Source organism: Melanerpes formicivorus, unplaced genomic scaffold, assembly GCF_026170545.1.
Source record: "Melanerpes formicivorus ecotype bairdi unplaced genomic scaffold, bMelFor1.0.p_v2 SCAF_9, whole genome shotgun sequence".
In the NCBI taxonomy this organism is placed as follows: Eukaryota; Metazoa; Chordata; class Aves; order Piciformes; family Picidae; genus Melanerpes; species Melanerpes formicivorus.
In genome coordinates, this window is record NW_027142361.1 from 1,116,482 (window position 1) to 1,144,467 (window position 27,986).

At 43.9% G+C, this 27,986-nt stretch overlaps 1 protein-coding gene across 3 annotated transcripts in view; it reads left to right on the forward strand.

The window, feature by feature from the left end:
• ELOVL5 (ELOVL fatty acid elongase 5) overlaps window positions 1-27,986 on the forward strand; it is a 58,240-nt gene that overhangs the window by 10,867 nt on the left and 19,387 nt on the right. For all 3 annotated transcript variants that reach the window (XM_068142951.1, XM_068142949.1, XM_068142950.1), the window contains exons 2-3: window positions 24,530-24,595; window positions 26,147-26,334. In XM_068142951.1, coding sequence (XP_067999052.1) covers window positions 24,538-24,595; window positions 26,147-26,334 — 246 coding nt within the window. In that variant the 5' untranslated portion in view covers window positions 24,530-24,537. The remainder of the gene's footprint in view (window positions 1-24,529; window positions 24,596-26,146; window positions 26,335-27,986) is intronic.

Below are 27,986 nucleotides of genomic sequence, written 5' to 3' on the forward strand. Positions count from 1 at the left end.
AGGGAAAGGAAAAAAAACTCGCAAGCTGAATTAGCAAAGCAGTGGAGCTATATTTACAAAGCGATGTAGGGTTTGCAGGGGGATATTTACAAATTTACAATATCTACAATATATACAAAGATATACAACAGAGTAACACAGAAATGAGAGTAAGCCCCCTCGGCACAGAGGGGTCCCCCACCTCCGCTCTCCCCTCTCTCCCCCCCTTTCCCCAGAATGGGATAGAAAGAGAAAGGAAAGAGAGGAAAAAAAAGTTAGAAGCAGTTCGTGTTAATTGGAAGGGAGTTAGTATACAGGCCTGTTATCTGGTTTTCAAGGCCGAGGCCTTGGCAGAAAGCCCAGCACAGGCAAAGCTGCTGCACGAAGCAAAGACGGAAGCAAGACTGACAGAGAAGTGCTGGAAATGTCCACTTCACTCCCACTTCAGAAGGTGCTTCCTCCCACTCGTCCAATGAAATTAGTTTAGACTATTCCTTCCGTTTACCAACTTCCGTCCACCATATTCCCTTTCTTAAGGGGGCAACGTCAACCGGCCACAGTCCACCCCTTCTAAACAATTTCATTGGCTGTTCATACTGTCCATCCAATCCAAAACGATATTTACAGTTCGTGAGTAAAGTTCATAGTCCATTCCGGCTATGCTCAGATGTAGATGATTGAAAAGTCCAAGAAGATCAGAAAATGAGAAAAATGGAAAATAGTTCATTCCTTCACTGATGAAGCGAAGAAAAGGGAAACAGGGATTCTCAGGGTCTCTTAGTTGACTCAGGGCTCTCAGGGATCTCAGGGTTCGTGCACCGTAGATTCCTCGTTGATTCTTCCTCTGGATGCGATGTAGCTGTACAACAGTTTGAAATTAACCTCTTTCAGCTAAAGTTAAGTTTCTTTGTGGAATACACTGAATTTCACCATTCTCTTGCATTACCCAATAAGTGTGACCCGGACCTTCAGCTGAAACCACCCCTCGGACAGGTTTAACCTCTCCTGAGGGTGAAAATACCCAAACAGTTTTACCTAACAGATTCTTTTCTCTAACAACAGGAACTCTGTCACCTTCTACTTTCCGTAGCAAATCTGAATGTGCAGGTCCAGCTCGGTTCACTGAACCTCTACTATTTACCAGCCAGGTTGCTTGTGCTAAATGTTTTTCCCAGTTTTTCAAAGATCCACCTCCCATGGCTTTGAGAGTGGTCTTCAACAAACTGTTGTAGCGTTCAATCTTCCCTGAAGCTGGTGCATAGTAGGGAATGTGGAATATCCACTCAATACCGTGCTCTTTTGCCCAGTTCTTTACAAGGTTGTTCTTGAAATGAGTTCCGTTGTCTGACTCAATCCTCTCTGGAGTTCCATGTCTCCACAGGATCTGTCTCTCCAGACCGAGAATGGTGTTGCGTGCAGTTGCATGTGGAACTGGATAAGTTTCCAACCATCCAGTGTTTGCCTCTACCATAGTAAGCACGTACTGCTTACCAGAACGAGAACGTGGTAGAGTGATGTAGTCAATCTGCCAAGCTTCACCATACTTGTACTTGGACCATCTGTCACCATACCACAAGGGCTTAAGTCGTTTTGCCTGCTTAATAGCAGCACAAATGTCACAGTCATGGATGACTTGCGTGATAGCATCCATGGAAATGTCTATGGATCTGTCACGAGCCCATTGGTATGTTGCATCTCTGCCTTGATGTCCCGACGAATCGTGAGCCCACCGAGCTAAGAATATCTCACCTCGGTGTTTCCAGTCGAGATCAAGATTAGAGTCCATGTCTACTTGAGAAACTCTTGCAGCTAGATCTGCCTGATGGTTGTGTTGCTGTTCCTCAGTAGCTTTGCTCTTAGGAATGTGAGCATCGATGTGTCTCACTTTCACTGGAATTCTCTCGATTCGATCAGCAATGTCCTGCCACAGGTTGGCTGCCCAAATGGGTTTTCCTTTTCTCTGCCAACCCCTCTTCTTCCAGTTCTTTAGCCAACCCCACAGAGCATTGGCTACCATCCATGAGTCGGTGTAGAGATAAAGCTTTGGCCATCTCTCACGTTCAGCCACGTCGAGAGCTACCTGGACAGCTTTTACCTCTGCGAACTGACTGGATTCTCCTTCTCCATCTTTCGCCTCTGCAACTCGGCGTGTTGGACTCCACACTGCAGACTTCCACCTTCGATTGTTCCCAACAAGACGACAGGAACCGTCTGTGAACAAAGCATATTTCTTTTCATCATCAGAAAGGTCATTGTAAGGAGGAGCTTCCTCAGCACGCGTTACTTTCTCCTCTGGAGGTTTAGCCCAGTTGATGCCTTCAGGCCAACTTGAGATCACCTCCACTAGACCAGGTCTTTCAAGATTTCCCATTCGAGCTCTCTGTGTTATCAGAGCCATCCACTTGGACCAGGTTGAGTCTGTGGCATGATGTGGTGTGGAACCTTTGCCTTTGAACATCCAATTCAAAACTGGTAATCTGGGAGCTAAGGGAAGTTGTGATTCAGTTCCAATCACTTCAGAAGATGCTTTTACTCCTTCATAGGCAGCTAGAATTTCTTTCTCTGTTGGAGTATAGTTAGCCTCTGAACCTCTGTAACCTCGACTCCAGAAACCAAGAGGTCGTCCACGTGTCTCACCTGGAGCTTTTTGCCACAAGCACCAGGTTGGACCATTGTCACTTGCAGCCGTGTACAAAATGTTCTTAATGTCTGGACCATCTCGGACAGGTCCCAGACCCATTGCTTGAACTACCTCTTGCTTTATCTGGTCAAAGGCTGCTTGTTGTTCAGGTCCCCAGTGGAAATGGTTTCTCTTTCGAGTCACATCATACAGAGGTTTCACAATCTGACTGTATCCAGGAATGTGCAGTCTCCAAAATCCCACTATCCCCAAGAAACGTAGGGTCTCTTGCTTGTTTGTGGGACTTGCCATGGTGGAGACTCTATTTACCACATCCACTGGAATGTGTCGGCGTCCATCCTGCCACTTCACTCCCAGAAATTGAATCTCTGTGGTAGGCCCTTTCACCTTGTCTCGTTTGATGGCAAAACCTGCATCCAGAAGAATGTCAATGATTTTGCTACCTTTCTTGAAGACTTCCTCAGCAGTTTTTCCCCAGACGATGATATCATCGATGAACTGGATGTGTTCTGGAGCACCGCCTTTCTCCAGAGCATCGTGGATCACTGCATGACAGATGCTTGAGCTGTGGATCCAGCCCATTGGCAGCCTGTTGAAAGTGTACTGGATTCCTCTCCAGGTGAAAGCAAACTGAGGCCTGCATTCCTCTGCTATGGGAATAGAGAAAAATGCATTAGCAATGTCTATGGTAGCATACCATTTGGCCTCTTTGGATTCCAGCTCATACTGTAGCTCCATCATGTTTGGTACTGCTGCACTCATAGGTGGTGTCACTTCATTCAGGGCTCGGTAGTCTACTGTCAGACGCCAGTCTCCATTCTGCTTTCGCACAGGCCACACTGGACTGTTGAAAGGTGAATGAGTTTTGCTGACGACTTTCTGACTTTCCAACTGACGAATCAGATTCTGAATGGGCAACAAAGAGTCACGGTTGGTTCTGTATTGTCTGTGATGCACAGTCTGAGAAGCAACCGGTAATTTAATGTCCTGTATCTTATGTTGTCCCACAACTGCAGATTCATCAGAAAGCTCAGGTCTGGCAGATAGCTTCAATTTTTGTCCATCAATTTCTATTGAAGCTACTCCAAAAGCCCATTTGTAACCTCTAGGGTCTTTGAAACGCCCTTCTCTCAGAAAATCAATTCCCAAAATACAAGGTGCGTCAGGTCCGGTCACAACTGTATGCTTCCTCCATTGTTTACCAGTTAGACTTATATTAACCTCTACCTTACTTAACTCTTGAGATCCACCAGTGACTCCCAGAATAGTTATAGACTCTGATCCCTGATAATTTGATGGTATTATGGTGCACTGAGCTCCTGTGTCAACCAAGGCCCTGTACTTCCGAAATTGTGAAGTGCCAGGCCACTGGATGTACACATCCCAATAGATTCTATTATCTCTGTTATCCCTCTCCTCCCCCTGGCGGGAGGCAGGGCACCCCTAGTTATGGGGAACATGCGTACATGTGCATTGCACATATTGTGCAGGGTTATAACTTTGCATATTATAACTGGAGCCACTATTGGAGCCATAAGAGTCGTTCTGGGGAACTGTGGAAGTAACAGCTACCCTTCTGGTATTGCTACCTTGGGTTCTGCCACTTTGCAATTCCCTCAGTCTCCTGAAAAGATTAGCAGTTGGTTGGCCATCCCAGCGGTTCATGTTCTCACCAAACTGATCACGCAGAGTTATCCAAATAGTTCTACATGATTGCCTTGGTGGTCTGTTTTGGAACGACCTGTTTTGGAATGTCCTGTTTTGGAATGACCTCCTTGGAGGACGTGTATTCCTCACAGATGAGACTTGTACCCACCTGGAGGAAGAATTGAAATTATCCCTTTGTGCCAATTGGTATATGGAATCTTTCAGATCCTTCATGCAATTCTCAATCTTTCCAGACAGAGTTTCAATGGCTGAAACCAAAGAACCACGTGTCATGCTATCCTCCAATTGTCTCATTTGATCACTGAATTGGCCAACCGTGGGAGAAGCTCCACCATAACTTCTTGACACAATTCTGCTTGCCAGAATGTTTGCATAATTGGAAGGAGCAAGTTTGATGATCTTTTTAGCAAGACCAATACCCACAGGAACGTCATCAGGATTCAGAGTTTCATGTTCACCATAGAGTAGCTCTCTAACAGCAAATTCTCTCAAGCGCTTAATTCCCTCATCTATGGTAGTCCAGGGTTTAGGATTCCATGGAAGATCATCTCGGGAAGGGTATCTCAGGGCAACCGCTATTAAGAGGCGTATCCACAGATTAACCTTACCGAGAGCTTCGCCTAGATGTCTATCTATTCCATTGTCCCTTGAGAGAGTTCCTAACTGAGCTGCTGACTTGTCTCCAACTGTTAGAGCTGAAGCACCTGTATCATAACACCTACTAAGCCAAGCTAAAACTGGCTCCTTATCTGCCCTGGTGAAATCTTTACGGACATTTCTCAATTCCTCCCTTGGAGAAGAACAGTCCGTAATATCATCTTCATCTTCATCTCCCTGAATTCTTTGCCCATAAAATCCTGCTGTCATTCTCCTAAGGATCTCTTTAAGCTGAGAACCACCTTTGCCAGCTGCTTTCCTAGCTTCATCTCTATCCTGCTTTGATCTCACTAGGTTAGCTAGATCTTTAAAACAAACCTTCTCTTCCTCCTGAGCAGGATCTTTTAGAGTAGAGGGCCCCTCACCAGGATCAGTCTCCACCTCTTCTTCTCCATCTTGGGCCTTTGCAGCTCTAGTCCTTAAAGGAGCCACCTTAACTGGAGCTGTGTTTGCATTTACAGCCACCTTAATGGAAGCTGACAGATCCTGAGATAAATCAGCTGCTGGGGCAGTGACTTCCGGTCCCACTGAGGGAGTGGGTGGAAGTGACGTTGCTCCATTACTGGCCGACGGAGAAGAAGAAGAAGGAGAAGGAGTGGGAGAAGGAGTAGGTGCCATGTTGATACCATCCGATGCCCTTGGCTGCTTGCTAGAATCAGCAAAGTCATTTAGAGCTGCTTTACCAATTAACTTTTTAGCCTTCTTTTTAACTGACACGGGTTCTCCACAGTCCTCATCACTAGATGACTCTGGGACTGATCGAGAGCCACGGCATTTTCTTTTTGACCTAGTTTTAATAACAAAACAAGCTCTGGACACCTTTTTCTCTCGCCGCAAAGAAATCAGGAGATACACGTTAATTATCACTGAAAGCAGGATTATACACATCAAATAAATCACTTTTGGATCCCAGGCATCACCTGAAGTTACTGTCTCCTCAGGCGGAATCTTAAAACTCTTTATCTCAATTGGGAGAGTGGTGGAGGTAACATTCCTGTATCTCACTGGCCATAATAAATTAATACATTTTCCATACCATAATTTAACTCTATACATAACCCACATATAAATTGTCCGCACCAAATATTTACCCAGGTAATCCAAAATCAAACCCAAACAATACCTGTAAACCAGAGCCCCAAAAATTGAAAAGAATAATCGCTCCACAAACCACAATACCTTCATGTTTGCTAATTCAGCTGGAAAACACTAAATCAATCAAATAATAAATTGAACTAATTATCTGCCCCACGTTGGGCGCCAATAAAAAAAAAATGTGGTGGGTGGAAGGTAAGGCCAAGAAGCCTCCTCCCTTCCCCCTTGTAAGGTAAAGGGAAAAGAAAATTGAAGGGAAAGGAAAAAAAACTCGCAAGCTGAATTAGCAAAGCAGTGGAGCTATATTTACAAAGCGATGTAGGGTTTGCAGGGGGATATTTACAAATTTACAATATCTACAATATATACAAAGATATACAACAGAGTAACACAGAAATGAGAGTAAGCCCCCTCGGCACAGAGGGGTCCCCCACCTCCGCTCTCCCCTCTCTCCCCCCCTTTCCCCAGAATGGGATAGAAAGAGAAAGGAAAGAGAGGAAAAAAAAGTTAGAAGCAGTTCGTGTTAATTGGAAGGGAGTTAGTATACAGGCCTGTTATCTGGTTTTCAAGGCCGAGGCCTTGGCAGAAAGCCCAGCACAGGCAAAGCTGCTGCACGAAGCAAAGACGGAAGCAAGACTGACAGAGAAGTGCTGGAAATGTCCACTTCACTCCCACTTCAGAAGGTGCTTCCTCCCACTCGTCCAATGAAATTAGTTTAGACTATTCCTTCCGTTTACCAACTTCCGTCCACCATATTCCCTTTCTTAAGGGGGCAACGTCAACCGGCCACACTTCCCCTGGCGCAGCCTGAGACTGTGTCCTCTTGTTCTGGTGCTGGCTGCCTGGGAGAAGAGACCAACCTCTGCCTGTTTACAACCCCCCTTCAGGTAGTTGTAGAGAGTGATAAGGTCACCCCTGAGTCTCCTCTCCAGGCTAAGCAGCCCCAGCTCCCTCAGTCTCTCCTCATAGGGCTTGTGTTCCAAGCCCCTCACCAACTTCGTTGCTCTTCTCTGGACTCATTACAGTATCACAGTATCACAGTATCACCCAGGTTGGAAAGGACCTCGAGGATCATCGAGTCCAACCTGACACCGCAGACCCCATGACTAGACCATGGCACCAAGTGCCACGTCCAATCTCCCCTTGAACGCCTCCAGGGTCGATGACTCAACCACCTCCCTGGGTAACCCATTCCAATGCCGAATGACTCGCTCGGTGAAGAACTTCCTCCTCACCTCGAGTCTGAACCTCCCCTGGCGCAGCTTGAGACTGTGTCCCCTTGTTCTGGTGCTGGTTGCCTGGGAGAAGAGGCCAACTCCCTCCTGGCTACAACCACCCTTCAGGTAGTTGTAGAGGGCAATAAGGTCACCCCTGAGCCTCCTCTTCTCCAGGCTAAACAATCCCAGCTCCCTCAGCCTCTCCTCATAGGGCTTGTGTTCAAGGCCTCTCACCAGCCTTGTTGCCCTTCTCTGGACACGCTCAAGTGTCTCAATGTCCTTCTTAAACTGAGGAGCCCAGAACTGGACACAGTACTCAAGGTGCGGCCTAACCAGAGCAGAGTACAGGGGCACTATGACCTCCCTGCTCCTGCTGGCCACACTATTCCTAATGCAGGCCAGAATGCTATTGGCCCTCCTGGCCACCTGAGCACACTGCTGGCTCATATTCAGGTGGCTGTCGATCAGCACACCCAGGTCCCTCTCTGTCTGGGAGCTCTCCAGCCACTCCGACCCCAGCCTATAGCTCTGCATGGGATTGCCATAGCCAAAGTGCAGCACTCGGCACTTGGACTTGTTGAATGACATCCCATTGGACTCTGCCCATCTTTCCAGTCGGTCGAGGTCCCTCTGCAGAGCCTTTCTACCCTCTAATTGACTAACATCTGCCCCTAACTTTGTGTCATCTGCAAACTTGCTGATGACTGACTCTACCCCTTCATCCAGATCATCAACGAATATGTTGAAGAGGACAGGGCCCAGCACTGATCCCTGGGGGACACCACTGGTGACTGGCCTCCAGCTGGATGCGGCACCGTTCACGACCACTCTCTGGGCCCGGCCCTCCAGCCAGTTCCTAACCCAGCACAGAGTGTAGTGGTCCAATCCACAGGCTGACAGCTTAGTCAGCAGTTTGCTGTGGGGGACGGTGTCAAAGGCCTTGCTGAAGTCTAGGTAGACCACATCCACAGGCCTCCCCACATCCACCAGGCGGGTCACCTGATCATAGAAAGAGATCAGGTTGGAGAGGCAGGATCTGCCCTTCCTGAATCCATGTTGGCTGGACCTGAGCCCTTGGCCATCCTTCAGGTGCGCAGTTATTGCTGCCAGGATAATCTGCTCCATCACTTTCCCTGGCACTGAGGTCAGGCTGACTGGCCTGTAGTTTCCAGGTTCCTCCATCCGACCCTTCTTGTGGATGGGGACCACGTTGGCCAGTTTCCAGTCATCTGGGACCTCACCAGTGAGCCAGGACTGGAGGAAAATGATGGAGAGTGGCCTAGCTAGCACATCCGCCAGCTCTCTCAGCACCCTAGGATGGATCCCATCTGGTCCCATGGACTTGTGGATATCCAAGTGGCTCAGCAGGTCCCGAACTAACTCCTCATGGATTTCCAGGGTATTACTCTGCTCCCCGACCCCAACGCCCAGCTCCGGAGACCACTCGTCCTGAACTCCTGCCTTGCTGTTAAACATTGAGGTAAAGAAGGTGTTCAGGACCTCAGCTTTATCCTCATCCTCAGTAACTGTGTTCCCCTCCAGGTCCACTAGGGAGTTCAGGTTCTTCCTGCCCTTCTTCTTATTGTTAATATATTTATAAAAATGCTTTTTATTATCTTTGACTGAGGTGGCCAGCTTCAGTTCCAGCTGGGCCTTAGCCTCCCTAATTTTATTCCTACATAATCTAACAGCTTCCTTGAACATACCTCGAGAAGCCTTCCCCTCCTTCCAAAGGTGATTCCAGCAAGTCAACATCCTTCCTAAACTGAGGGGCCCAGAACTGGACACAGTACTCGAGGTGTGGCCTAACCAGTGCAGTGTACAGGGGCAGAATGACCTCCCTGCTCCTGCTGGCCACACTGTTCCTGATGCAGGCCAGGATGCCATTGGCCCTCCTGGCTGCCTGGGCACACTGCAGGCTCATGTTCAGCCTACCATCAACCAGCACCCCTAGGTCCCTCTCTGCCTGGCTGCTCTCCAGTCACTCTGACCCCAGCCTGTAGCACTGCATGGGGTTGTTGTGGCCAATGTGCAGAACCCGACACTTGGATGTGTTAAATCTCATGTTGTTGGATTCTGCCCATCTGTCCAGCCTGTCAAGGTCTCTCTGCAGAGCCTCTCTACCCTCCAGCAGATCAACTTCTGCCCCCAGCTTGGTGTCATCAGCAAATTTACTGATGATGGACTCAATGCCCTCATCCAGATCATCAATAAAGATGTTAAAGAGGATGGGGCCCAGCACTGATTGCTGGGGGACTCCACTACTGACTGGCTGCCAGCTGGATGTGACACCATTCACCACCACTCTCTGGGGTCGGCCCTCCAGCCAGTTCCTAACCCATCACAGTGTGCTCCCCTCCAAGCCATGGGTTGACAGCTTGGCCAGGAGTTTGCTATGGGGGATGGTGTCAAAAGCCTTGCTGAGGTCCAGGTAGACTACATCCACAGGCCTCCCCACATCCACCAGGCGGGTCACCTGATCATAGAAGGAGATCAGGTTGGTCAGGCAGGACCTGCCCTTTCCTACTTTTTCTTTGTTCCCACTTTATTGCTCATTTTTTCACTTTGATATATCTTTCTATCACTTTTTAGGGCTTTGCCTTTAAAAAGCTTGTTGATGTCCTGGAAGTTTTATTTTGCAGAACAGAGGAGCAAGGCTGAACTGCCAGAGGAGCCCTGATTGGCCTTTGGTGACTGACACAGCATCACTCTACCAAATTCCCACCTAAGCTGTCAGTGGCTAACAGGAGAGTAGAATATCAGTCAAATCTGGTTTATTTATTTTTTCATTCCTCTCTTCCTTCACTATGTACCAGTTCCTGTGTGAGTCCATGACTTTGAGCATTTAGCTTCTCTGGTCCAGAATAGCATGTCTATTTAAATGAAGAGTCATTGTTTATTTTAGAGATGAAACATCTGCATGGAGGACTAGTATTCCAGGGAGGAAAAGGCATTGTGGAAAAATAGCATCCAACCACTGGAATTGTCTTTTGATATTTGAAAAAATGGTTCATGAAGGATTTTTCTGCATGTTTTGCTTTTAGTATGCAGTAAAAATAGAGCTGTGGTGGTAAGATTCCAGAGGGGGGAACTTTCAGAGAGTTGCTAACACAACTAAGCAACTTCATTGCCTGAAGCTTCATTCTGTATCCTACAGTCTGTACAAAACATACATGAAATAGGTGTGCTCAGAATGTAAAGGTTTGGGTTCAGCCACTGAGTAACTTCTAATATATTGCCATCTGTAGATAGATTCATACAAAGTTTTACTATAGAAGCTAAAGAGGTTGTCTTTTGCCCAGTTTAATGAGTTGCTTTGCAAGTGTGGCTGATGAAACACAACTCTTTTCCTGTCTTTTACTCCTGGCAAATATGAATGATTATAAAATACACTGGAAGTTAGGTTTTCACTTTGCTGCATGGAACATAGTTAGGGAGAAAGTTTATTTTCCATGTGTAAATCACTTTCTAATTATCTAGCAATATGTTTTTCCCATGTAATAAATTTAAACTTTGGGCACCAAGTAAAAAGTGCTTGGCATCAGAAAATCAAACTTCCCATTAACATTTAGTCTTAGGCTACTGCACTCAAGAGGTGTCTCAAACCACTGGTCAGGTGGTTGATTGTTTCTCACAGTCCATGATGCTTGAAGGCTGGAAATTAAAGGTGATGCTTCCTATCTGTATTCAAGGTCCTCAGCTACAGGCTGACCAGTGTGCAGTAAAAGGTTTTAGTCATATTCACCATCAGTTCAGCTTTTTATTTTGATCTTTTACTGTGTGTTTCTTATCATTAGCTCAGTTTCTGACTGAAAACTTTTGCTGTATTTAGAGTGAATAAAACATTCAAGTTGCCTTTGTTTTTAAAGAAATCTGCCATTGGTCTCCATCTGTTAGGTGGGGGTTGGTCCCTTCTCCCAGGCAACCAGCAACAGAACGAGAGGACACAGTCTCAAGATGCACCAGGGGAAGTTCAGACTTGAGGTGAGGGGAAAGTTCTTCACAGAAGAGTAATTGGCCAGTGGAATGGACTGCCCAGGGAGGTGGTGGAGTCACCATCCCTGGAAGGGTTCAAAAAAAGATTGGATGTGGCACTTGGAGCCATGGTTTAGTTGTCATGAGGTGGTTAGGTATTAGGTAATAGGTTGGGCTTGATCTCTCAGGTCTTTTCCAACCTGGTTAATTTTGTGATTCTGCCTCTTGATGGTTAATGTTCTGCTTCCCCTTGAGTCTGCTCTCTCACTTCTGACCTGCCTTGAGACCATCCTTATTCCTGCAGTTTTCACGACTTTATAGTATTTGTTATGAAATTTGCCTCCTTCATTTTTTGAACATTTCAAGGTGGTTTTGTTTTTTTTGTTGGTTTTTTCAATAGGGCAATAATCTCTCAATTTATGCTGTTATGATTAGATTTATGAAACCTGTTATCTCTGCATGACATTGACATATGTACAACAATTCGTTTTCTTTTTTCCTGCAATTCTTGCAGTTTTCACTAGAACTATTCCCATATGTACCATGATACGTTGTGGTGAAGAGGTTATTAAATTTATTAATATGAAATATGAATTATGAAAAATATTACTTTATTAATTATCAAACTATTACTAACCGATGAATCACCAACTTATATACATGTTTTAGTGCACGTTCGTGAAATAGATTCCACAACTGGCTTAGTGTTATGATTATAACGTAATTGAACTATCTATAAACCCTTTCTATATTTATATAACGAAGGGTGCAGTTCTGCCGCTTGGCCACTAGGTGGAGACTCGGCGGGACGCGGGCGGCATCTGGCTATACACAGCAATATTATAATCTTTCTATGCGTCAGCGCTTACTCTGCTAGACGCGGATACTTTGAACTGAGTGCTAGTGGGTGGAAAGCACGTGGACGATACTCAATCCCCTTCAGACAACAGGGATCGGTCCTGGTCGGGGACGGTCTGTGGGGTCGGCCCTCTAAAGTCGGCTCGCACAGCAGGGCGGGACGACGGTGGCCGGTAGGTGGGCTCGAACGACGGAAGCAGGCGAAGCTACAGGGGTCGGCCCAACCACGGCGGTTCTCGGGGCTGATGCAAAGAGCCTCGGGGAGAGAATGCGGCTGCGTTAGGTGGCGGATTCTCTTTACCGAGCTTAAAGGAACAACAGGACTCTCGTAGTGGTCCCGGGTTCGGTGCAGTATAAGCACGAACAATGCTTTGGTTTTCCCTGGGATTCACAGGGCTCAGAGCGGCACTCGGCGGCGTCTCTCCCGCTACGGCGGGGCTAGACATACGTGGACTCGGTTTGGATCAAGTCCCTTCTCCCCGGCAACTGGGCAGATCTTACCCTCGGGGGTTTGGTCCAGTCCTCCGGTGGCACGATGGGCTCTCCCGGTCGGCACAGCTGGCTGCAGCAACGCTGAACTCCTCAGGCTCAGCGAAGGTCCTCCCTCTGGGCTTCTTAACGATGCAGATGCTTCCAGTATGCGTGCATGTATAACAGAAGCTAACAACAATAAGCTCAATGGCAAAGGCTGCAGCTCGAGAATTACTCTCTCGAGCAAGCACAGAGACAAAGTAAATGAGGGGGCAACGTGTTTACCAACTGGGGTGATACTTATAGATTCCTCGAGGCTGGGCTTGACCAATGGGCACTCTCATAAGCAACTGGCTTCAGCCTATAGAAAGCATGAAGCTTGGTGTAAGCACGAGCGCTGCATGCGCTGGGTGCGTGCAAGCCTGGCTAATGCCTTGGCTTTTGTCTTCCTCCAAGGGAGGGGGAACTTGCCCACATGCTGGGACAAGATTCAGTATCGGGGCATAATGTGCCTTCACCACATATGTGCAATGCATTTTATTTTGGCCTTCTTTTAATAACACTTTGGAATTCTGCTTTAAAGATTCTGTATCTTTCTTTTAATCTGTTTTATTTACCTTTCTTATTGCTATGTTTTTTGAGTAAGGTTGGGTACAATGTGATGGCTTTTCTCAGCTTCAATTGAGTAAGTGTGCTGGGTTGAGGCAGCCCCCTTCCCCACCACTGGCAACAATAAACACTCAGACAAACGGATTGCAAAAGTGATGGAAAGTTTAAATAGAAAGCAGTGAACATTTACAGAAAGCCAAAAGCACAGTGACAAAGAAAAATCCCAAAACAGACCCAGAGAGATCCCATCCCCACCTGAGGGAAAACCAAAGACCCCCAGGGCTCCTTCTTCCCCCTCCCACTGCTAGGCTAGTCTCAGCTGGCCAGATCTGAGACTGCCCATCCCCCCATGGCCTTGGGCCTAGCCAGGCCCAAAGCCAGGAGGCATCTCCCCCAGTTACCGGCTGACGGAGGGGGAAGAGAATAGGAGGTGCTAGACTCCGCACTGGATCTTATAGTGGTGCAAAGGATTGTGGTAGGAAATACTACATAATTTCCTGTGTCCAGCCCTCTGGGCTGGACTTCTGGACACAGGAAGTAAACATTGCAGGGGGGCACCCAGCTCAAACTGTAACAGTAAGACCTCTTTGTCACCCACATGTCTGCCTTGTGCTGATGCTTCTCCAGAAATAAATCAGGTGGTGGGATGGAGTTGCCTGAAAGCTGATACTCTTGCTTGGTTGTTTTGGGGGGGCTACCTCAATTTCCCCCTGCTTCCCTCCACCTAGGCAGATACAAGAAAGTACAGTACTGATTTTGCCTTTGCTTTTGAAAGTGTGAAGCAAATGTAGTAAAACCTTCCACAGCCTGTCACTAAAGTTGAGGGTTCAGTTTAGCTCGGCTCTTCATTGGGACAGATTTCAATGGCAGTAGGATTTCCACTCTACCAAGAATTCATTGCTTCTTAATGAAAGAAGAGAGTGGCTACATTTTCGAGGAAACAGACTTATTTTGCTGGAATTTCCTGCACGTGACTAAATTTTTTATAGTATGCGCTTGTAGAAAACAGCGCTGGCAGTTACTAGATGTGTAAGCACTGTGAGATTTCTCTCCTCCAGTAATCTATTTAAAGTTCATAGAAAGAGCGAGTGATAAGATCACACCAAGTTTTACCACTGCAGTATTTCCTTTTAGTTGTTTGTTCTGTCTTTCTTCCCTTAAAACAAAGAGTACAAGAAATTGCAGTAATTGCCTCCTGGAGCAGAGTCTTCTGATGAAGTAATGTTTAAGGTGGTGCTGCAAATGTCAAACTAAAGAAATGTACATGCAGAAATCCTTTCTTTCCTAACCAGTCTGGGAGTCAATTGTGGTTTTCAGGAATAATGATTCTGTACCCTAAAACTTGCTGATTCTCAGCAGCAGTTGGCTTGGTGTGGTTCTGGTGCAGTGTGACCGTTTGAGGTGGTGCCTTTAACAAAGGGACACCATGGCCGAATGTTTTATAAACAAAAGACAGGTCTAAACTAATTTCATTGGTGGAGAGGCAGAGCACTGCCTTAAGTTTTGATTCCCAGTGAGACTTGTCTCACTCAGTCTTGCACTTTCTCCTTTCGGAGCTTGCAGCTTCTGGGCTTTCGGCCAGACTGACCTTGGAACTGATAACCGTGAGGCACTAACACATTTGCTCTAACCATATTCTGCTTTAATTAACAATTTCTCTTTTTCTCTCTTTCTAACCCTTTTTGGGGAAAAAGGGGAGAAAAGGGGGGGTACAGGGGGGGAACCCTCCTCAGCAGAGGAGGGAATCTCATTCCTGTGTTACTTTGTTGTATATTCCTGTGTATATATTGTAAATACTGTAAATTGTGTATATATTCCCTTGCATTTCCTAAACTGCTTTGTAAATATAGCACATTTCCCTTTGCTCATCTGGATGTGGTTTTCTTTCAGTTTTCTTCCCTTCACTTTACGGGGGGGGGAGAAGGCTGGGCCTTCCCCTCAACCCTCGACATGCAGTCAAGGATGTTCAGCTCCTCAGAATCCACCAGCCTTTTCAGCCCTGTAACAGAGATGCCATCAGCCAGCTGTGTGGTTTTGGGAACACTTCATTTATAGATATGCTAAGTGTTGTACAATAAGAGAAAGGGGGAGAGTGCTTCTACTGATGCATCTGTAAGAAAACTCCTGTCTCCTCTTCTGCCCTTCTGCAAGAACATGTTTTCACTCTCAATGCTGCTTGTCAGTCCTGAGCAGGAAATAAAAAAGGTCAAAATCTTGCCTTACATAGAGTTAACACCTTTATCCTTGAGAAAGGAGATTAGGTACTCAAAAGGCAGCCTGATACCATGGCATAACAATTGTGTCTGGAGTAATTGTTACACTTGGTTTTGTGTTTTTTTTTCCTTTTCATTCTCTGAAAGGTGGGGAAAAAAAATAATTTTTTTGGTACTTCCTGCATTTAAAGCTAACCGTCATTTGTACTTGCCTGACTTTCTTTTGGTAGTACCACTATACACACTGAACAGTATTGTCCAGTGTGATGTTTAGCACCTTAAAATGAAGCCACCAAGTATTGGTGTAGCTGCAGCTATACACGACTAAGTCATGTCCCACAAATGTACATCAGAAAAACAAAAGTTTTAAGATTGATTTCTTGTAGGCTGGGTGAAGAAGCAGCAGAAAGGCAATTTGTGAGGTGCATTTACAGTGTCAGTATGCATGTGTTCTTCTAAGTAAAAGTGTAGAAATAGACTTTTATTGAGGACTGTAATTAATTCAGTGTTTAATATCTTCATTGATGATCTGGATGAGGGGATTGAGTCAGTCATCAGTAAATTTGCACATGACACCAAGTTGGGAGCAGGTGTTGATCAGTTAGAAGATAGAAAGGCTCTCCAGAGGGACCTTGACCAGCTGGACAGACAGGCAGAGTCCAACATGATGGCATTCACAAGTCCTGCACTTTGGTCACGACAACCCCATGCAGTGCTACAGGCTGGGGTTGGAGTGGCTGAGGGGTTTGGAGCACAAGCCCTATGAGGAGAGGCTGAGGACAAGCGGACACAGTCTCAAGCTGCCCCAGGGGAGGTTTAGGCTGGATGTTAGGAAGAAGTTCTTCACAGAGAGTGATTTGCCATTGGAATGGGCTGCCCAGGGAGTTGGTGGAGTCACCATCACTGGAAGTATTTAAAAAGAAACTGGATGAGGCACTTCATGCCATGATTCTACGGTTCATTTGATTAGATGGTGTTAGGTGATAGATTGGACTCGATGATCTCATAGGTATTTTCCAGCCTGGTTAATTTTGTATTCCATATTCTGAAGCTACACCATATTCTTGAACTTTGCTGCTAGTAATGGTCATGCAGGACTAGGCTTCTCTGTCCTTTGAACCTGTTGGCTGTGGTCTCAACAACTCATTGGAAAATGCAGCCTTTTGACCACAAAGGCTCATTTAAGTAGGCTTTGGGACTATATCTTTCTTTTTTGTGGAAGCAAATGGTTGGCTTGAGTGAATGGTAGTTAATGGGGATAAAAAGGGTTTTCCAGACCTCCTTGCAGGTGGCACTTGACTAAGAGAAAGAAGACTCAAGTCTTCAAGTCTTTATGGCCCTCTGGGCTTAGCTTTTGGTTCCTCCATGTTCTCAGCTTTGTAACTTCCCAGGCTTCTTCAGAGTAATTTGCAATTGTGAACTACAGCTAAGAATGTTTTCCCAAATGCAATACCAGCACAGCTTTTGAAAAAAGAGAGCTTCAGATTAGAACAGTAACTGTTAAGAAATAGTCACAATACTGCTTGAGGAGGAGAGCTTTGGACCAAAGCTGTATAGCAAACACTGTACTGTGGCATTCCTTCCAAAAAAGTCAGCTTGTGGCTCTTGTGCCAGGTACATACTTTCCCTCTTTCCATCTAACCTAGTTTGCTGCATATTCTTCTGTTTCTTTCCTTAAAAATTACAAAACAAGAACAAAACAACCACCAACAACTCACTCTGCCCCCCTGTGGTGGTTTGAGAGAGAAGGCCTAAACTTTCCCCCACAAAGAGGAAAAAAACCACAGCTAACTCAGCCGGAGAAGCGGAAGGAATGCTATATTTTACAAGCAATGTGGAAAATGCAAGATCTGTACACAATATACAGTATTTACAATATATATACAGAACTATACAGCAAAGTAAAAAAAAAAACAAGAATACAGGAATGAAATTCCCTCCGAAGGAGGAGGGCTCCCCCCCTGTACCCCCTTCTCTCCCCCTACCTCCTTTTTTCCCAGAGGGTTAGAAAGAGAGAAAAAGGCAATTATTAATAAAGCAGAATTCTAGTAGGCCTATTAGTAGGATTAGTTGCTTATCTGTTCAAGGTCGCTCTGGCAAGGAGCCTAGAAGCAGGCAAGCTGGAAGAGAGAAGGAAAGGGACGAACTGAGAAAAAACTCCAGCTGCTCTAAAACTTAAAACTTCATTCTACCAGTCTACCAATGAAATTTGTTTAGAACATCAATGTTTACAAAACATTCAGCCAGAGTGTCCCAGCACTGTCCCTTTCTTAAAGGCACAGCCTCAAACGGTCACCAAAAAAAAAAAGTAACAACCAACCACCACCACCAAAATACAACCCAAAACAAACAGTTTTTTAACTCCCATCCAGGAGCTGTCTGTGAAGTGTCCTTGCACATGCAAGAGTTGCATACGAACAAACACAGCAGTTGAACAAACCTGCGTACTTTGCCTTTTCTTCCTTCCAAGTTTATTCTGTAAATACTTTTGCAATCTGCACTTTATTACTCTAACACCACCACTCTGTAAGCTGGCAGTGGTGAGGAAGTTTCCAGTATCACAGTGGTGTTGGAGTATGGGCAGAAGGTACCTTCTTGAACCATTTATTCCTGGAAAATAAGTGTTGTTGCAGGGAATGCTTTACTGTAACTCCAAGGGATGCCAGATCCATTGCTGAGGCAGGCTTTGAGATATCTTGATTTGTAGCTAGATGCTGGCTGCATCCCTCTTGATTGAAGAGGTGGTGGTGCACCATTTTCCTCTGATTCTTAGTACTTACTTCCATGGGTACGTTTGTGTGGTTGCTTCCTGCTTGCCCATCACCTTTGGTGTCTCTCCTCTGTCTGAAGTTATCCCATGGCATAGCAAGAGCTGTTGACCAAGTGTGAAATGCTGGTGAATGTCCTAATCCTAGGGAATTTAGATCCTGATTTGAGCCAGTTTAATTCATCTGAAAATCTGAATAAAACCACAAGGACTGTGCTTCGTCTTAACCTGTCAGCTGAAGATGATAAGTTTCTGTTTTACTACGGTACCAGGTATTAGAAACAATTAGTTACTGCATTTTGCAGTATCCTTTCTTGTATTTGTTTCTGTATTGTAATTTTTTAAATTACTACAGCTGTGTTATGTGGTTTGTCTTTATGTATGAAGGTAATCTCTACTGAAGGATTTGGGGGGATAGAACGACATTTGGGGTCCCTTCCAACCCCTAGCATCCTGTGATCCTGCATGACACAAGAACAAATGGCAAAAAGCTAGCCCCTTGTTAACCAGCCAAAGTCTTCTTTTAGCCCCTGATTTTCCTTTTTTTTTTTTTTTTTTTTAAATACCGTTGTGGTTAACCAGTTTGAGACTGGCTTCTCTCCTTTGTCTTGCATTTTTATATGCTTCCCTGCATTTTATACCAGTTGTTTATTACTAGACCTCCTTAATGCTGGTGCTACTGGTGTTTGTGAAAGCCCAGCACTGTGGGTTCAGATGAGTCAGCAGTAGGCTGGATGATTTGCTGGTGGTGCAAGGTGGACCAAAAATCCACATGGCTTTGCAGGAGGAACAGTCACAACATAAAGTTTTAAAACAGTTTCTTGCATGTTAACAAAACTAAAGTGCAAAATCCACAGTACTCATGCTTCACCTGGTTTCTCATAAAATAAATGTACTTGCACTTTCAGATAAATATGGAGTATGATTTATTCTAACCCCCTTTTTATTGCTATCATTTAGCATGCTTGAGACCTAAAAGGGTATTCAAAAAGGGGGGGAAAAATAGAATCCGAAGTTGGCAGCAAGTTGAAAGGCAAAAGGAATACATGTAAGAGGCAGTTAAGGCTTTGGGAATAGAAAGGAGAAATGCTTTGGAAAATGGACAGAAAATGGTTGACAGCTCTGATTATCAGTGCTGTCTTCCAGTTTGCAAGCAGCTGAGCATTTTCATTTCCAGTGTATTTACAAAAGCAAACAGCAGCATGATCATTGTGTCTTCGGAGGAGGGATAGTTTGTGCTTCTGGAGGAGTGAAAAGAGGACTCACCTCTGCAGTGGCAGGGACTGGTAAACGTGACTTTAATGAGAAAACACAATTCAAGATTTCCAGAATTGAGTACCTAAAATTAGGCTTCTAGGTCCTAATTTAAGAATGGAGAAAGTGGCTGTTTTCTAAGAAGGCTGAGCAGTCAGGCCTGACAGTGTGTTGTTCTCAGAAGCCAGCAAAATATTTAGATGCCTATTTTGGGGATTTTTTTGGAACTCAAGTTCAAGCACTTAAATATGAAAACTACAGTCGGTGGTTCTTGAGCAGCAGGGTGAGACCTGAAAAATCCTCTTGAAAGGGTGCAAGCTCCTAGTTCTTTGAGCTTTCTGCTCATAACATTTTGTTGCTGCTGTTTGGCTCGCTTAAAGAGAGCGGCGTGGGACAGAGCAAACCTGTGTGTTTTCATGCCTTATCTTTGTACCTGGAAACTACAGTTACTCCAAGAAGAAACTCAAGAAACTGCATTAAAATATGACCCAGAATTCTTAAATCACTTTTTGGCATAACCCCCTTGGAATGTGTTTTCAGTGGAACGCATAGGAGAGAATTTCCTTTGAAGGGCAGGAACTGGTAGAATACTTCAGTATTTAGTAGCCCTTTTCTCAGAGAGTAGCAATGTGTGTTAGAAGAGCAGGGAGTCACTGCTGGTAGACTATAGGGGGAAAAAAAAAATGTGCTTTTCTTGCACGATGTTATTTATTCTGTATAGCTTTTGGCCTATGTTTTCATTTGCCACCCTGAGGAGCACTGAGGCCATCTATGGCCTGGAGTGAGAGGCAGGGCAGAGTTGGTATCTGCCCAAACGTGGCTGGCTGATAGAGTGTAGCGCATGTCCCAGCTTACAGCACCAGAAGTGGATCAGGAATGCAAAATGTTCTGTGGATTTCCAAAAAACTTTTCTACCTAAATCCAGAGGATTTTTTAAAAAGTAGTGTTTTAATGATGTGGCTTGATCTTGTTGGGGCAAGGTGTAATTTTAGCCTTTATGTTTGTGTTTTGTTTAAAACATCAGATATGCATTTTCATGGATTAACTATTTAAAGCTGAAGGAATAAAGCATCTTTCAGTTTGTAAGCCTAAGCACTTCCAGACTGATCCAGCTTGCCCTGGTGTTTAGGGGCCTTACTGTACTGGTAAAATTCAGTAGCAGAGAGAGGATGATGTCTATTGTAGAAAGGCAAGTTTGTAAAAAGTAACGAGTGGAGTTAGAAGTACCTGTTTTAAAAAGCAGTGTGTGGCATAACTGGGTGGGGTTGTTTCCTGACCAAAGGTACCAAATAAGGCTATGTCATCTATCTGGAGTTCTGTGATACCTTTCATTCTGTCCCCCCCAAGATCCATTGCTCTAAATTGGAGAAATGGATTTGATGGGCTGGACTGTTCGACAAATGAGGAATTGGTCACATCCAGTGGTCAGTTGCTCAGTATCAAAATGAAGATCTGTGCTGGGATCAGTACTGTTTAATATCATCATCAATGGCATAGTGGGACTGAGAGCACCCTCAGCAAGTTTGCAGATGACACCAAGGTAAGTGGTGCAGTTGATTGTCCTTGGGAATGGGATGTCATCTAGAGGGACCTGCTCAAGCTTGAGAAGTGAGCCTGTGTGAGCCTCATGAGATTCAGTAAGGCCAAGTACAAGGTCCTGCATATGGGTTGTGTCAATCCAAAGTGCAAACACAGGCTGGGTGATGAAGTGGGAGTGTTGCTGGCTTACATCTAGCTTCTTATCCACCAATATGTGTGCACAGCCTAGAAAGCCAACCATATCGTGGGATGCATCAAAAGAAGTGTGACCAGCAGGCTGAAAGGGGTGATTCTCTCCCACTATTCTCATGAGACTCCACTTGGAGTACTTCATGCGGCTCTGTGGTCCTCAGCACAGGAGAACCATGGACCTTGTTAGAATGGGTCCAGAAGAGGGCCAAAAAATTCAGAGATGGAGCACCTCTCTTATGAAGAAAGTGCCTTGCTGTGGCATGATTTCTAGATAAAAGGTGTATTAATATTGATCTGCTCCTGTAGCTGGTCAGCTGCAGAATTTGCTTACTTTCAGTATTAGGAAACACGTCGATTACAGTGTTTCAAATGGCTACTGGTTTAGTTTTCCTGGGAGTAGATGTTTCTCTGAATTGGGAAACTATTCTAATTTAAAAAGAGCTGTTGTAGTTGCTGGTGTTGAAGCAGTGTTTAATGTTGTGTGGCTGTTGGCAGGAGACTTGATGCATTTTCACATGACCCCCTCTGGAACAAAAGCAGATTGTTTCCCTCTGTTTTTCTGTTACACACATGAGTTTCTTTTGAAACAATTTCTTTTTCTGAAAATTCTGGAAATCGACACCAGGAGTAGTTCTTCCTTCACTGTGCCTTTGACAATCTATTGTCTGATAATGCTGCCACAAAATGTCACTTTGGGGTAGTGGCACAGAAAGCTGCTTTGGGGCAACAGCTCAAAAAAGCTGAGACCTCTGCAGAAAGTCTCCTTCTTTTGGGGAAGGAGTTTTTCTTCCAATTTTATGGAATTTTATTTCTTACTCTCTTTGCTATAGCTAGACAGTTTGTTTCTGCTTTATTAGTTGTTTCATTTGCATAACTGTGTTTTCATTTTCCGACGAGCAACAATATATAGCAAATAAGTTCCGAATTGAGCTTAGGTATTTTTGTATAACAAATCTTTATTGTTGAAATAAACTCTCTCATCTGAAGTATTCCTTTGCTCAAAGGGGAGTTGAAGTCAGATGCTGGGTTATTGGATGATGCAGTGCATCAATTGGTACTGGATCAAAGGAGCAACAGACAAATTGAGTAAATGGGGATTATAAGCAACAAAATGATCTGCTGGGGAGTGCTTTGTTGGTAATATTTAAGAGCTGGCAGTTTGGGGGGAAAAAAAAAGGGGAGGGGGTGGAAGGAAGAAACTTTGGTTAGCTTTGAGTAACTCTCTTTTTTCTTGGAAATTATATACTCATTTCTCACAATTGTCCTGATGTTCATGCTTCTGGTGGCACAACATATGCTTCTCAGTTAATTTTTTATATTCCTAGGACACCAGCATGCCAGCACTGTGGCTGTTCATGTAAGTGCTCACAGTTTGTGTGTCATAGCTGGTGAGGTGGTGTAAGGCCAAAAATGCACCTTGTGAAGTGGGGATTTATTTGGGTTGGGCTTCTTCAGTTGGAAAATAAAGCCATTATGAATCAGGATTAAAAGAGACTTTTAAGACTGCTGGTTATTTTAATCAAGCTCTTTTGTTTGTGTCTGGTGACTAGATTCCAGAGAAGTTTGTCTTTGTGTAGTCCAAAGCTGTACAAAGACTTGATGCATAGAATTAGAATCATAGAACGCATCAGGCTAGAAGGGACCCTCAAAGGCCATCTTGTCCAAGCCCCCTGCAGTGAGCAGGTATGTGTTTAAGTATTATCAGGTTTCTTAGGGTCCCATCAAGTTTGACCTTGAATGTTTCAGGGATGTGGCCTCCACCATATCTCTGAGCAATCTGTTCTGGTATTTTACAACCCTCATTGTGAAGAACTTCCTCTTACTATGCAGCAGAGGGGATAGTCCTCTTCTGCACATGTTCCCAAGAGCTGTGTCCCTGAGAGCCTTGTGGGAAACAGAGGATTGGGGGTGCAGTCAGCAATCCTTGGCAAACACATCAGCCTCCTGCCTACAGCCCTACAGCGGATGGGATGTGGGCTTGTAAAGGAGATCATATGATGTAAATGCAGGTATCCAGGCTTCTTGTATTTTCTTGGTTCCACAGGAAATCAAAGGCCCTGTGAGGGCTGAGTGGCTCGCAGTCCTGCTTTGGACTGGGGAGAGGACATAATTTGCATTCTGCTTGGCTTTTCTTGTTGGATTCAAAAGAAAGAGAGGTGTCAGTCCCAGCTGACCAAAACCACAGGACCTACTATTCATTTTGCTTGCGTAAATCGGAAATCCCCTAGAGGCAGGGTTTACACAGGTGGAAGAGAGATCTTTCTTCAACTTGAACAAAAACATACAGAGATGAACTTTTTTGTTGTTAGCAACTACATGTAAACTCATTGTTTTGGTTTGCACTGAGGGCACGTTGACAGCTTGTGTGTTGCTTATGCTACTAAAAATTGCTGTTAGTATTTGGGGGAGGATAAAAATTGATAAAGTTATTTTAGTGAAAGTTCAGTACTGTTCTGGATAGGAAAGGGGAAATTGGAAGGTCTTTTGGTTTGGTTGCTTTGGGTTTTTTTCAGTCACAAAGAAACTTACTTTCTATTCTCTTGAGAACAGCTTCATGTGCAATTTTCCCTGCTTGTGGAAAATGTTGCTGCCTCTTTCTTGCTTTAGCCTTAGGAACATACAATGGCTTATGTATCTCAGAATGTGTAGCAGATACTTCCAGTAAATACTGGACATGTGAGATGATGATAAATGACATTTGAATCACTGTATGGTACTGATGTTGGATGAGGTTTATCTGGTAATGTCCTACCAGTAAGCAGTTTCTGGAACTGGAGATGCCCATGACAGAAATTGTGATGCTTTCTCCTCTGCCTCTGAAGCCCACTCTGTCATTTGGTGACTGTTGATCTCTTGGTTTTATGGCCTGTTAATCAGAGCTGTAATCAGTCACCCATCCACAAAAGTGATAGCAGAGCAAGATTTTACCTTTTACCTTCCCCCCTCCTCCCCAGATAGCCTTGCCAGCTATTTGAGGCTCCTTGAAATTGTCGAATAAATACTATGAAGGTCTTTCAACAATGTTGCTGACTTTCTCAGGGTCCACTCCTCCTCCTCTTGCTCCTTGCAGAAGGATCTTAAAAGATGTCATCCTATATTTGTACTTTAAAAAATACAGAATTAAAAAATAACATCAAGTTAATATGAGTTATTTTAAACTCCTGTGTATCTAGATCCATAGTTGAAAGAGCTTATTTAAGTGGCAAATATTACTCTTAGACCAGTGGCTGTCTCTGAGACTAAACTTTTATGAACTGTATCTAAGCTACTAATGTCCAGTATGTTTGCCACAATTTTTATGTCTTGGTATTTTCTTTGTTAACCCTAACAGATGGTATTCAGGTGATTATTTCTGTGGGATGAAGAACTAACTTTCTCCTTTTCATTTCAATAGGTTGTAGAATGGAACATCTGGATAAAACAATCAATAGTTACTTTGATATTTGGCTTGGACCCAGAGGTAAGATTTGTCAAAAATCAAGTACACACTTGATACTGAAGTGAATATACTAGAGTATGTGAGAGAGCTTCCCTCTGACATCTTTTATATCCTCAGAGCATCAAAATGTATGATTCTATCATAAAGTCTACTCAATGCCTGTGACCTTTTGACCTACAGAGCTGCAAATTTTTACTTATGAGAATCATAGGTGCTATTCTTCTTACTGTCAGTTACCATTAGTCTTCATGAAAGACTTACCTCACTCAGATATTTGCTGCCTTCCTCCCTCATTTAATATCTTTTAATAAAAACAAACCAAACAAAATGAACAAGCAAACAAAAAAACCCAACTTTTTTATAATTTGCATTTGATGAAATAAAAATACTGTTGCCTGCATAACTGGAGCTGCTAAGAAAATTTTCAATGAAAAAAAATGTAGTTTTTGGAAACGTTCAATATTTAGAGGGCTTACAAGAAAGATAGACACAACCTTTTTAGCAGAGCCTGTTGTGATAAGAAAAGGGTTAATGTTTTTAAACTAAAAGAGGAGAGATTTAGACTAGATGCAAGGAAGATATTTTTTTAAGTAAGGGTGGTGGAACACTGGAACAGGTTGCTAAGAGAGGTGATACAAGCCCCATCCCTGGAAACATCCAAGGTCAGGTTGTATGGGGTTCTGAGCAACCTGATCTAGTTGCAGATGTCCTTGCTCACTGCAGGGGGAGGGGTGGAATAGATGACCTTTAGAAGTCCCTTCCAACCCAAAACATTCTGTGATTGTATGAAAATTAATTCAGGGCTGTGAATGCCAGCAGTACTTGAATTGGTAAACTCGGCTTCAGTTTGGGCAGACTTTAGTGAAACCATGCTGTTGCTGGGTATGGACGACATAGGTATGGTTCAAAGGTACCTGTCCCAAGTGTTGCCCTGCTGTCCTTTTGAGCAGAGTGGTTTATTTGCTTTTCTTGAGCAGTCAGCATGTTGCCATCTAGACTGGTTTTTCTGACTGGACTGACTGGTGGGTTTCATTGCTCATACAAGGGCTCAAAATTGTAATCCTTCTCAATAGCACATATGTAAGTCTACTATAGTTAGTGTTGATTAGAAAATTATTAGGATCATCTATCAATAACCACAAAACTATCTGTTTCACTCAGCTTTGCTGGCTCTGAGGAAGTAAGGTGTACACTATTGGCAAAGCTTTATTTGAGAGAATTAGGGGAGAGGGTTGTTGAAGCTTTTCTATATAATTTAAGTTCATCTGGGTTATTGAGGATGAATGATGATTCTGAATGGTAATTAGTATTTTAAAATAATAGTAATAATTTAAGAATATTTTTTGCCTTAGGCAGAGAATTATTTCTTCTTTCTTTAACAACTGTATAACTACAATCTTGTTTACAAAGGTTGTAATTAGCAATGTAGCCCTTAATAAGAGGGTTTGATGCTCTTCCTTTATCTTTCTCTAGTATTCTTGTGCTAGAAGCATTTTGGGTACAGTTTTTCTGGATTCACTGAACTCTTTCTCTTAGAAAATCTAAGTGTTTATATGTTTTTGTTTGTTTCAGACCCCAGAGTAAAAGGATGGCTTCTTCTGGAGAACTATACACCTACCTTTATCTTTTCAGTCTTGTACTTACTAATTGTATGGCTAGGACCAAAGTACATGCGGAACAAGCAACCATTCTCATGCAGGGGTATTCTAGTGGTCTACAACCTTGGACTTACACTGCTTTCTCTGTATATGTTTCATGAGGTAGGAGAAAATGGGTTGGATCATGGTTATTTTGTAGTATCTGTTTTAATTACATTGGCTTATGTTAAAAATGATCTCTGAGGACAGTCCTCCTAAAGCTAGTGAAGCATCTGCAGAAGTGTTGCAACCATTCTTCAATGTCACCTCTCAGGAGAGAAAACCGTAGTTGTAATGTTACCTCTAAGGATGGTATGAAGCAAACCTTGCCTTAAGCATCTGTGCTGACCTTGGTTAGCAACATTGCAAAATCTGGCTATTCTTTCAGTAACTCCTCCTTGCCTGGAAGTCATGCTCAGTGTGATTGTGCTGATGGATTGGAGGGCAAAATATGTTTTATTTAAATGTGTTTAATCGTGCATACCTTCTACATCTATCTTTGTAAGCTTGCAATAGCTCATTTTATGTCCTCTTAATTTTACAGAGACAATTACATCAGTGGTGTTGTGCTTCATTTATTTCTTGGAAGTTAAAATCTGAACGTATATTTCAAACTGAATTGAGCTTTTTGTGGAATTGTTTTTTTGCCTAACAAATCAAGGATTTTGGCACTATAAAGCTTTCCACTTTGCAGAGAGCACTTTAGCTGCTTTTACTTAGAACTGTTTGGTATTTCTTTTTTAACGAAAGTGAAAATGAAGCACTGTGGCATTGTAAATAAGAATGTGGTCAAAAATGACTGAATGTGTGGCTTCAATCAAAAGCATTTCTCCTTTCCATAAGGAGAGATTTTTATTTTTTTCAACATGCTCAGAACTACATGTGAGCTGTAGTTCACCTTTCAGTTTGTAGCTAACTCTGTACTGCTTTACAAGGTGTTTATATAGTAAATAATTTGAAGTTATTTCTCTTGTGTAGCGAATTGTCTAGTCAAAAATCTGAGTTGGGTTTTTAAGAACTCAGATAGAGTGGGCAGGAAAAGGTTGTCTCAAATCTAGGGTTGCTGAGAATCCGCTAACCTGTTGCTGGGCAAGTTGAGGCCTGCTGTACAGCCATTGGGAGTGGTTAGAAACTCTGACCTGCCTGAAAGCATACCACAAGCAGCATGAAGAATGACTTAAATGCACTAGCTGGCAATTTATGACACCTCTCTTATTGCTTTGTGGGTGGCACATAAGCAACTCCCTGGAGCTTTACTCCCCGTCCCATGCATAACAGAGCCATTAGGGAGCATTTGTAGTCAGGTCTCAGAGTTGCCCGTTGTTTTTGTTTTCCTAAAGCCTTCCAGCAAGTGGCAAAAGTATTACAGGTGCAGAAGTAGTACTGGTGTGAGGCAAAGGAGCATCTGGCTCACTCAGGAAAAGGATTGTGTGTGTTGCACCAAGCAAGGTTTGTGGGTAACAACAGCCATTCATGGGCAGCTGTCACAGCTTTTCACCATTTAGTTCCTTCTGATTAGAGGAAGGGATAAAATTAATTTTGGAACGATATTAACTATTTATGTGATAAAAGATGTTATAATTTCCTACAGATGTTGCTTTGCTGTTATTTAAACCCCTGTGGCTGTGAGATGAGAGTATTACAGCTCCTAGCACATTACTATATGCTTTTCTGGAAACAAGGGAGTACCTGGGCTTAACTGAAACTAACTATAGCCTTCAGCCTTCAGAAAGGTAGGATCCATCCAGACATCTTTGGTTGTGTTGTACTTCAGG